The 11,873-nt window shown below is 42.3% G+C and overlaps 1 protein-coding gene across 3 annotated transcripts; it reads left to right on the top strand.

The window, feature by feature from the left end:
- Positions 1-5,798: 5,798 nt before the first annotated feature.
- On the top strand, positions 5,799-11,624 carry LOC105911178. 3 transcript variants are annotated; one of them, XM_042705983.1, is made up of 6 exons: positions 5,815-5,905; positions 6,801-6,892; positions 8,745-9,049; positions 9,818-9,928; positions 10,897-11,101; positions 11,448-11,624. In XM_042705983.1, the coding sequence occupies exons 3-6, from the start codon at positions 8,788-8,790 to the stop codon at positions 11,584-11,586; spliced, it is 717 nt and encodes a 238-aa protein (XP_042561917.1). In that variant the 5' UTR covers positions 5,815-5,905; positions 6,801-6,892; positions 8,745-8,787; the 3' UTR covers positions 11,587-11,624. The 3 variants fall into 3 exon arrangements, with proteins under 3 accessions (XP_042561916.1, XP_042561918.1, XP_042561917.1); XM_042705982.1 differs by lacking the exon at positions 6,801-6,892 and having other exon boundaries at positions 5,799-5,905; positions 11,448-11,623; XM_042705984.1 differs by lacking the exons at positions 6,801-6,892; positions 11,448-11,624 and having other exon boundaries at positions 5,800-5,905; positions 10,897-11,245.
- Positions 11,625-11,873: the final 249 nt, after the last annotated feature.

Genomic DNA, 11,873 nt, shown 5'->3' with positions numbered 1-11,873 from the left:
GCCTACCTACATATCATTAGGAAGTAACACCTGTTCAAAACATTGTGTATCATTTCAGTTTTTAGCAAACAACGGTGGCCTTTGCGTGTGCAGTTTCAGTGAGCGACTAAGGACTACACCTTCACTTGATCTCATAGGCCTAAGTTTATAATGTAGGCTAACTAATCTTGCTATTCTGAAACGTTTTTTTTTCCATTTTTTTTTTCAATCGTGTAAGACTTTACCCTGAGAGCGAGAATCCCTGGCTGCAGTAACTTGCTCTTTCTATTATAGGCCTATCTCAAACATAGAATGGAATCCCTGGCTTCAGTAACTTGCTCTTTCTATTATAGGCCTATCTCAAACATAGAATGGAAATGTGTGTCAAAAAGGATTCCCTCGGTTTCTAACCAGCTCAGTACTTGAGTAGTTAAGTTCCACCACTGCTCTTCGGCGGCCTAATGAGACCTTAAAAACTCAACATAGGCCTACAGACTGACTCAATGTGCCACCAAAAAACGTTCCTGTTACTGGAGTGTCAGTTCATCAAAATTCCCTCTTATATCTCCTACGCCTATCACCAGCGCATCAGGTTCGTTCCGCACCCCTGAATCTGTACCTCTGCCAAACAAAATATGTCTGGCTTCAGGGCCGGACCTAGGTTTCACACCTCGATGTACTCTTCACTGTTAAATTTACCATGGAGCATTGATCATTCACATTTGGTGACGTTTGTTCACCAATATTAGTCTGGAGCCCAAATGGTGAGTATGACAGACTATGATATCTGAAATTAATATCACTTGTTATCAGGCTGACCCAGAGTTTTATGTGGCCCAAAGCGTTTAACCCCATGGGCTTCTCAAGGGGATATACTAATTCTCATCAAATTAAAATTATTTTGTTGGTTTGTCCCCATTTCTAAAAACTGGCATACATATTATTTCTGAAATTGATGTGCTACCCTCAAAGTGGAAACAAAAAAAAAAGACAACCCAAACCTCTTAATAAGTAACTGCAAATTGAAAACCAGTCTGAACCAGTCAGCTAAGTGCATACATAGCGTAAAGAATCCCCCCTGCAGTCAGCTAGGCTATTGAAGGTAGAACGTAAGCCTTGAACAAGGATCTGTGAAGAAGGCGCTAACTTCAGCCTTGTTCAGTTGCCGGTGCCTGTTGCATGAGTAGTTCCAAGGTTCCAGTGGATTCAGCTGTGTTGTGAAGGCAAGCTTCTGCTGTCCTGTTGCCCTAGCCCTGAATTCTCTTGTTGAACGACAGTAGTGTACTGGATATGTTGAACACACATCTAAGTGTGTTTACACTCATCACCCATTGAATCGGTGCCAACCCATCTTATAGGCAGCATAAACAATTGCTCTTAGACCACGGTGCCTGTGATGTGTTGTTCACCAACTCTGCTTAGGCACGTTGGCCCTTCGAGAGTAAGAACATGATTTTGAATATGTGAGAAGGTGGAAGTGTGAGGATGAGAGCTGAGATCGTAACGAGGCCCAATGGAAAGGCCTCTGTAAACATAGCGTGTCTCTTGATCAGTTATTCGCTCGGACATAAGTGTTAGGTAAAAAGGGTGCTGGCACAGCTAAGGTCAAGGGTTAGAGGTCATAGGTAACTAAGAGTTAACCAAGCTGTATATAATGCATGTAGCTTCAGTGTGTACTGGAATATGGGGTGTCTAAGTTCAGGAATAGGTTTCTCAGGACAGAGAGACGGGAGGAGGTGTTTTGCCAAAACATTCAACAAACAGTAAGAAACTATTAATACATTATGTAATATATAATCTCTTTGTCCCGGTGCTCTGCTGGCGACGAAGAACCCAAGCTGGATGAGAAGGAACTGGCTTTGGGTGGCAGGAGGCGCCTTCTTAGGCATCCACGGTGCCACCTGGCTCCTGCAGAGGGCGATGAAAAGCTCAGTGAAGAACCAGGTGCAGCTGAAGCAGAGGAGTGCAGAGGAATAACACACACCCCCATCTCCAACACACACACACACACACTCACACTCAAATACATTTACACACACATTTACACACACACACACACACACACACACACCCATCTCCAACACACACACACACACTCACACTCAAATACATTTACACACACACACACACACACACACACACACACACACACACACACACACACACACTCACACTCAAATACATTTACACACACACCCCCATCTCCAACACACACACACACACACCCATCTCCAACACACACACACCCCCATCTCCAACACACACACACACACTCACACTCAAATACATTTACACACACACCCCCATCTCCAACACACACACACACACACACACACCCATCTCCAACACACACACACACACCCCCATCTCCAACACACACACACTCACACACACACACAAACACACACACCCCATCTCCAACACACACACACACACACACACACACCCATCTCCAACACACACACACACACTCACACTCAAATACATTTACACACACACACACACACACACACTCAAATACATTTACACACACACACACACACACACACTCAAATACATTTACACACACACACTCAAATACATTCACACACACTCTCACACACACACACACACACACAGACACACACACACAAATGCTCAACATGCATCAACATGAGAATTTGGAAACACACTTACAATCTCATTCACATACACACACAAACACAAACACAGACGTCCGCACACAGATTCACACATGCACACCGCAAAATAAGATTAGAGGACATTTTATTCAGCTTTAGTTTTCAATCTGCTGCTGTAACTTTGCTGTAAATACGCATGAACTCAAGACACTGATCATGTTATTTATGTACATCTCCCTTTGGTGACATGGTGAATAAATAACAGATTTCTCTTACTTCATATTTATGCCTGGCATTTATATGAGTGTGTGTGTGTGTGTGTGTGTGTGTGTGTGTGTGTGTGTGTGTGTGTGTGGGGGGGGGGGTTACAGTGGAGACTAACAACTGTTCAGCTGGCTCCAATCATTAGATTTGTTGGCCCTCTAGGTGGATGGCGAGGTATTGATTTCAGGCACACATAACTGTGAGTAAAAAGAAACTTGTCATATTGTAGAAGTTTCAGCCTTCATTCGTAAACATTTTATACTCATTTTATACGCATATGTCTTAAGGCTTGAAAAAGATCAATCAAACCATGAGTCCAACACAAAATGCAGATTAGGAAACACCAAATAAAAATCCAATGCAAATATGTATTTTTAAAAATAAGTCTAAGATCTAAGATCAAGCAAACGCAATATCTTCAAAAAACCTACTAAGCCTTTAATCAAGAAGAGGACATAAGTTTATTAAATTCCATTTTATTTATATACAAAACAATAACAATGCCTCAGGGTCAGCGCACAATATTCACATTCACACACCTGACAAAGAACTAACCCCACTAGACAGATCAGGTGAACACATAGAAAGGCGGCCAGCACCATTTACAACAAAAGGGGTCCACAGAGGAATCAATCAATACACATATCAAAAGACATACCCTGCCAAACAAATACAATGTTCCTCTGTGTGGGGAATACAAATCAAAGAATCAACTATGTACTAATCACGACCCCAGGCATGCAAAAAGACTCCACATAGAAGTGGTTTGGCCATTGACTAATTCTCTCTAGGAACGAACCAAATAAATGTTTCCCAGTGACGTGCGGTGATGTCAGTAAAAGGGTAGGCACTGAGTTATGAAAGCCAGATTACCTAATTTATTGTTTAGGCTAATAGGCTACATCAAAACAGTACGCACAAGCGCGGCACAAGCGCGGCACACACGCACGATATCGCACGATATCAAGACATTTACAATCAGGGTGACACATCATCGCACACACGCACGCACACACACCAGTTATTGTCCAGCATCAGAATGCAACCATCTTTATCCTTAATTATTGCACGGCGGAAATTATGTTTGTCAGTCAGCAACAATGACAACACACACTGCCCAATTGAATATGAAGGCAAATGGCTTGCAGTCGGCATTAATTCAACCACACTTATCAATTCAAAATTAAGCCCAAAATAGTTTCTGACTCACCAATCGGTATATTATTTGTACATAAAATCCATCCGCCGCTCTTTCCTCGTGAAGACGTCGATCACAGCGTTGTAAAACTCCTCTTTAAGGGCCTTCAGTTTGCATAGTCTCTGGCTCTCAATTGATAGAATGGCAAGGGCTGAAAGACGCAGTAGTTCATGTAAGGTTGGCGTAGGCCTCCCTCTTGCTAGTAACTCATGTTTTCCATTAAAATCGAGCTTGGAGACATTTCTCAGTTCTATGATATCGGCAGATACCGCTGCTGTCATTTTGACTTTGAATTTCGCGGATTTTACGTTTAGCTGGTGTAATGACGTCAGCTGCGCAAATGCCCAGCAATATCTCGATTTTAATTGGTCCATGTTTGATACGTAACGTAGATGATTACTGGCATAACATATTTACGTGCAAAGGCACAGCAGAGTTGTGCTTTTCGACGTACATGTTAAAGAATACAGGATGGAAGTGCGCATGCGCAACATGAGTTTTTCGTTGTCGTCCGCAATAAATGGACAGTAAAAGCACTGCTTATTCTACCATTTTTTCGGGATTTGATTATGCGTAACTGCTACATTTGTCATCGTAACGTCTAAACAATTGGAATAACACACATATTGCATATATAAATCACAAGAATAATCAGTAAAAATACAAATACAAGTTTATTAAATAAAATTATTTAATAAACATTTTTACGTTTGAATTTTGGCAGGGTAGGCAGTGCCTACCTTGCCTACCCTGACTGCACGTCACTGATGTTTCCCCTGTTGCCAGCGGTGTTTCTTTGCCGTCGAACTGACAAGCCAGACGAGGACTCGCCAACAAATCGAGTGCTTACTGGTTCTGCTCCCACCTACCTAAATGCTCTTGTAAGGGCAAATGTTACACCCAGGACGCTGCGCTCGTCTAGTGAGCGTCGTTTGGCACTGCCGTCCGTGCAAGCACGGCAATCCAGACTATTTTCATTTGTAGTTCCACGTTGGTGGAACGAACTGCCTAGTACTACCAGAGCAGGGGCGTCCCTCTCTACCTTCAAGAAGCTTTTGAAGACCCAACTCTTCAGAGAGCACCTCCCCTCCTAACTGGCACCTGACTAGCGCTTAACTTGCACTTCAGCAGTTACATTCCTGCACTTCTTTTTCCTCTTTTCTAGGTTGTTGTTTTTCTAATTCTCATGTAAAGTAGTATTTATTGTTACACCATGCTTTTTTATTGCTCTTAGCTTGACTGTTCTCTCCCTTGTACGTCGCTTTGGACAAAAGCGTCTGCTAAATGACTAAATGTAAATGTAAATGTAAATCTCCAACATGTTGGTAATTCATCTTATGCCACATACAAATATGCAGTGAGTTGGTGCGCCAACTCCGTTCAATAAAATACATGTTTGAAAGCGTATTTAAAGTGTCATAGCCTCCTAAAGTTCTTTCAATCGGGTGTGTGCATGTTTGCATGTTTACAAGTAGTCCGTAGGCTATGCGTGTATTTCTCCTCGAGTCCTATGAGTTTTGCGCTGCCATCGACACAAGGAGCAATAGCACAATTTTGAAAGATGGCACAATTTTGCTTCAAATTTTCATAGTTAGGATGACTATTACCGTATTAACACTGAATTATTTGTATCGATGACTTCACTGATATGGCTCGGTAGAAGGTCTTGTTTTGAAAATCCAGTCTATTAACACGTGAACTGCTCTCCAATAGGAACGCCACCACTAGGGGCGTAGGTTTTCACTTGCTCATGATCAACGCAGAACAAACAAAAACGAAAGTAGATTTGAGTTTAGCAAGGAAGGTTTTGACAGAGGACGATGACCATCGTTTTTCTATGAGGGTGAGTAAGCATCATAAGTCAAAGTTACTGATGTAATTGATATTAGAGGTGGTAATCTCGTTTTCATGGACTGAATATGGAAGATTAACCTAAAGGGTTAGCCTACTATTAGGAGATTGTAACACGACACGATAGTTTTCAAGGACTTGATGGGCCTACTTGCGAAATGCCACGCTGCAGATTAGGCCTACTTTTTCATTCCACATTTTCAGACCTTCACTCTAGCATGCCAATCTAAATAAATGTAGTATAAATATAGTCTGTTATCCAAATCCATAGACTTCGCATGGATCATCCGTATTTGCAATAAATTAACATGAACAGTCCGGAAAGAAATGGCTTGAAGTCGAGGAAGTGTTTTTTTGTAAGTAGGTTTGTATGTAATGACACGTAATAAACTAGCACGTAAACGTTATTTTGTAGGGTCATTTGCCCATTGTAACATGTCTTGTGAAAAAAAGGTTAGAAAAATCATCATGGATAAAGTCTAGCTCTTCCGCTGTAACAGGGGATTAATGCTCCATTCAGGGCGGCGGTAAACTAGCAATGGGAAGCTCGAGACAGACGCGTCGACACTGGCTGCGTCGGATAGCCTAGTCTGTCCTATCGTCTTTTCCTAAGCACTCATGACGTTTTCCGTTGAGGTGAAATATGTGAAATAGAATTCCTAAGGAGTAAGGAAAAGACAACTGCGGTGTAAACAGAATCCGACTTCACGTAGGCTTACGCTAGGCTATTAATTATGCGAAGTTAGATGTTATTGACGTGGGTTCATTGACTTGAGGGGAAGTGAAAACCTAAGCCCCTACTGGTTGCGTTCCAATCGCAGAGCAGTTTACATATAAAATCCCATGTACTGAATGAAACCATTTTGAAATTGCTCCTATCGTTTCAGAAACGGACTTCAACTCAAGTCACGTGCCCTGCTCACCGCAAAATATGCATTTTCCGTCATGATAGCCCTGACACCACCTGTCAGCTCTCCCTGTGAGTAGCGGAAGTGCTCTACATGTCTAGACCCTGTAATGGTTATCAACACGCGGTGTGCATTGTTTTTACATACATATTCAGCCAGCCAACAACGCAAATCGCTCTCTCGGTCTTTCTCTCTCTCTGACGGCCAAACGTAATTTTGGCCGTCGGGGACACATTGGGCCAATGTTGGCTAATAGGAGTGAGAGTGGGGTTTTGGTTGGCTTATAACCAATTGCCAACTTTAGCTTAGTTTTAACCATAGTCTAACCAAAGCTATTTGGGCTTTCTATGATCTTACAAAAGTCCACCCTATGTCTATTCAATGTCATAATTCAATAATTCAAGTCCATCCTATGTCTATTCAATATCACAGGAAGGTGTTACAATGTCCCATAATCCAATGTCAAAGCCCGGTCCTACCAGACGATCATACTTCATTTCATTCTCATCGAAGGAAAATGACAATTGAGCCAAAGTACGTAGGAGGGCGTCCTGGACCATCTTGCCACCACAATTAATGCATCCAAATACACTTAAACCAACCTAGGCACGGTACGTAAGGAATTAAAACATGGGGCCTGGCTTGGGTCAAACAGGTGCCTGTGATTGGGCCTAAGTAGGACAAGCAGGTGCCCACGGTGCAGGTGACTTTGAGTGCCTGTGAGTACGGCCTGTACGTTTGATTTGTATGTTTTATTTTATGGGCAGATGTGTTGGGGTTGATAGTCCACCTTTGTTAATAAATCGAGATACATTTTTGTGTACAAAAGCCACCATCTCTTGTGCAGTGTTTTTTCCCCACATCTTCACCAAGTCCAGTCGCCACATCCCAAAAATAACGTGGGGTGACCGGTCGGTCCCTCACACCATGTCTGTGAACCATTCGACTACAATTTGTATCTTTTGAGACAGTTTTCCTGTTCATTTCCCGCCGCAAAACAGCTGAGAAAGTATAAATATAAGTCCTTAATACCGTCTTTGTCGCTTTACATTGATGAAAACATGGTGGACTTTGGTGGTGAGCTTTATTCCCCTCTAATACACCATGGTATCTGTACTTCTAGGCTATTTAGGCTGTCGTCTTCATAACCTCTGGTGGGAGGCTATCTATCCATCCAATGCTACTAACTTGGTGGAAACAGTGTTTCCTTGAACCCATGACAACACATGTATTACGGTTACAAGTAAACCAAAGAGTGGCTCAACAAAAGGGCTTCTCTTCCCCTCATCTTGCATTGAGGAGAACAGAATTGCATGACCCTTGTAATGTTCCTGGCCAATGAAACACTGCCACCTACTGGATGCTTGTGTTAGAATAGCCACAGCTTACGGTTTCTTGAAAGCAAGTTGTGTTGCAAATCGTGAGACAATTTTTTTTTGAACGCTTTTTACATGTTTGAAAGCCGCCAAAAATCACGTGATAAGATTGCGCTCATGAGCACTCAGAGCAAAAGTAATAAATGCAAATCCTGGTTTTTCAAGTATGAAATGACTATTGCAATTCGTTTTTTGCACTTTTACAGAACAGAATTTACAGTTGAAAACTCAAGAAAATCAAGTTATGAATAACAATTGCGATTAGTGTTTCTGTCTTACAGTTTGCCGTTTACAAGAGCAAAGCATACTCTGACCGTCTTTGTATTTAAGACAATTCTACCTTCATAACCATGCATTGTGTACTAACACCTCTTATTTAACACGAACATGGACATAAACAAACACACACACACACACACACACACACACTCACAAATAGAGAGAGGGAGAGTAGAATTTCATTGTGAAAATTAAATTATGCTTTTAACAATTGTTTTGTTTTGTTCTGAACATGAACTATCCCCCCAACATCTTGCCTTTTTGAAAGCTGGCCCAGCCTGACCCCATCCAGTTCGTAGCGGACTAATAATATGGACCCCACAATGACGGCAACTCCGAGGGAAGTGCTGAGGAACACTCTGGACAACCTCACAGGGGCCGAATTTAAGAGGTTTAAGCACTACCTTCAGGACCAGGGCCAAATCGCATGGGGAAAGCTGGAGAAGGCCGACACAGACGACACTGTGGACTTGATGGTGCAGGTGTACAGCACGGGAGCTGGGGACATCATGCTGTCCATTTTGAAGAAGATTAAACACAACCAGTTGGACTTGGAGAGAGATCTGGGAAGATGTGAGTGTGTAGCTCCCAGTCTCTGATGAGGTGTCTGTTTGTGTATGTAGGAGGAATCCTTTACTTTCTCTGGGAAGATGTGAGTGTGTAGCTCACAGTCTCTGATGAGGTGTCTGTTTGTGTATGTAGGAGGAATCCTTTACTTTCTCTGGGAAGATGTGAGTGTGTAGCTCACAGTCTCTGATGAGGTGTCTGTTTGTGTATGTAGGAGGAATCCTTTACTTTCTCTGGGAAGATGTGAGTGTGTAGCTCACAGTCTCTGATGAGGTGTCTGTTTGTGTATGTAGGAGGAATCCTTTACTTTCTCTGGGAAGATGTGAGTGTGTAGCTCACAGTCTCTGATGAGGTGTCTGTTTGTGTATGTAGGAGGAATCCTTTACTTTCTCTGGGAAGATGTGAGTGTGTAGCTCCCAGTCTCTGATGAGGTGTCTGTTTGTGTATGTAGGAGGAATCCTTTACTTTCTCTGGGAAGATGTGAGTGTGTAGCTCACAGTCTCTGATGAGGTGTCTGTTTGTGTATGTAGGAGGAATCCTTTACTTTCTCTGGGAAGATGTGAGTGTGTAGCTCCCAGTCTCTGATGAGGTGTCTGTTTGTGTATGTAGGAGGAATCCTTTACTTTCTCACCACTTGTTCTCTCATTCATTCCTCTTCCCTCTGTCTGACTGGGTCTATCTGTCTCTTCGTTCTCTCTGTATCTTTCTCTTTCATCTCTCACTCTCTCTCTCTGACCCCCCCCCCCCCCCCCCCCCCCTGCCTCCAACTCTCAGGTCTGTTCAGAGGGGATGGTGGGGTCAAAGCGGACATCACTGCTCACTCTGGAGGGATAGTGAACGCCCCAGCCTTGAGCAGAGGATCACCCATGCTACAACAAGGAGGGGGTAAGGACTCAATGTCGGCCATATTAGGTGCAATACACACACACACACACACAAATATTACACAAACCTTGGTGTATATATGACATTTCTAGGTAGGTTAGACTTGGGGATTCGTAAGTGCTGAACAGGACAAAGAAGAGAGGTTTTATTTGAAGTTTAAGTGCATAAGATGAGTTGGGTCTTCAGCTGCTTTGGGATTAATGCTGCAGAGCGTGTGGAGCTGGGAAACTCATCCCACCACAGTGGCACCACTGACGGCTTGAGACCTTTGGCTGACTGGTGTAGGGAGAGACCACCAGACTCTCTGCTCATTGGCAGCATGCACTGGTGAAGATGGACTGTAGACCTGGGTGAGGGTGTTTAGATAGGAGGATGTTGTTGAGGGGGTGGCTACCGTCTAGTGGAGCATCAGAGCATAAATCAGTGAAGAGAGATAAACAGAGGTGTGTCGTGTCTTTTATTGCCAATAAAAAAATGGTACCATAATGTCTGGTACACAGGAAATATGTCTGTACTGGTTTTGTACAAATGCATTGGTCCCTTTGTTCACTTTATGGTTTGTTGGCATATATATTGGTTTACTTATATTGTTTTTGTTTCATGAGTATTGGTCATTATTCACTTGTATTGACCTTTGACTGAAACTGTTAGTTCTACGTTTCGCATATGAAAGAATGTCAATCTTGATACACAGACATGCAAAGTTAAGTATAAGAATACATACGTTTGAATTATAATAAGTAATAATTACGTTTATCCATGCAACATGTTTAAAACAATGATAGTTGCTTCGACAAATAAAAGAGGAAAACTAATAAAAAAAAGCTACAAAAATAACCACAGCAAAGGTGGAAGTAAAATGCTACACTGATGATACATTCCAAGCTAAAAAGTGAAAATCATATCTTAAGATTAAACCAGTTATTTCCCCATTTCACCATATTACATCTGACTTTTGTTGTCTTCAGATTTCAATGCAGCAGAGAAGATTAAATCACTAAACCCGAGGCTTCAGGAGCACCTGAAACAAAGGTTTTCTGTTGTACATCAAGAGTCTGGAGTTTCTAGTGTACAAGATATCTACACTGACCTTCACATTGTAGAGGGCCGCACAGGTGAAGTGTCGACAAATAACATGAGCCAGATTGGGAGAGGACCAAGCTCTTCAGATAAGCAAGTCAAGTTGGCAAATTATATTTGATATTTTTACATTTTACTCATACAGATAGGTACAAGAGTGGAGAATTACTTGCGTGTTTGTGATTGAGTGTGTGTGTGTGTGTGTGTGTGTGTGTGTGTGTGTGTGTGTGTGTGTGTGTGTGTGTGTGTGTGTGTGTGTGTGTGTGTGTGTGTGTGTGTGTGTGTTTGTTTGTTTGTTTGTTTGTGTGTGTGTGTGTGTGTGTGTGTGTGTGTGTGTGTGTGTGTGTGTGTGTTAAAGAGAGAGAGTGAAGGTGAGAGTATGCAGACATGCTAACCTAGTGTTGGCTAAGTCTATTATTTTGTCTCCTTATGTAACCAGGCCACAGACACACAGACCAGTGTCTCCAGTGCCCAGCTGTGTGTCTATGAAGAGTGACCGGTCCATGGGACGCCCTCCCAATTTCAGCAGTGGACCACCACAATCTGATCCAAAGTCAGTTGTCAGCTATTATATTTGACATGTTTGCATGTTACACATACAGATAAGTACAAAAGTGGAGAGTTACTTGCGTGTGTGTTTGTGATATTGTGTGTTTGTTTTGTTTGTTTCTGTGTGTGTGTGTGTGTTTGTTTGTTTGTTTGGTTTGTTTGTTTGTTTGTTTGTTTGTTTGTTTGTTTGTGTGTGTGTGTGTGTGTGTTAAAGAGAGAGAGTGAACGAGAGAGCAGCTACACATACAGATAAGTACAAGAGTGGAGAGTTACTGGTGTGTGTGTTTGTTTTGTTTGTTTCTGTGTTTGTTTTGTT

This window comes from Clupea harengus, unplaced genomic scaffold, assembly GCF_900700415.2.
Source record: "Clupea harengus unplaced genomic scaffold, Ch_v2.0.2, whole genome shotgun sequence".
Lineage (NCBI taxonomy): Eukaryota > Metazoa > Chordata > Actinopteri > Clupeiformes > Clupeidae > Clupea > Clupea harengus.
Note: the sequence above shows the minus strand (reverse complement) of the source record. Positions and strands in the feature narration are given on the sequence as shown.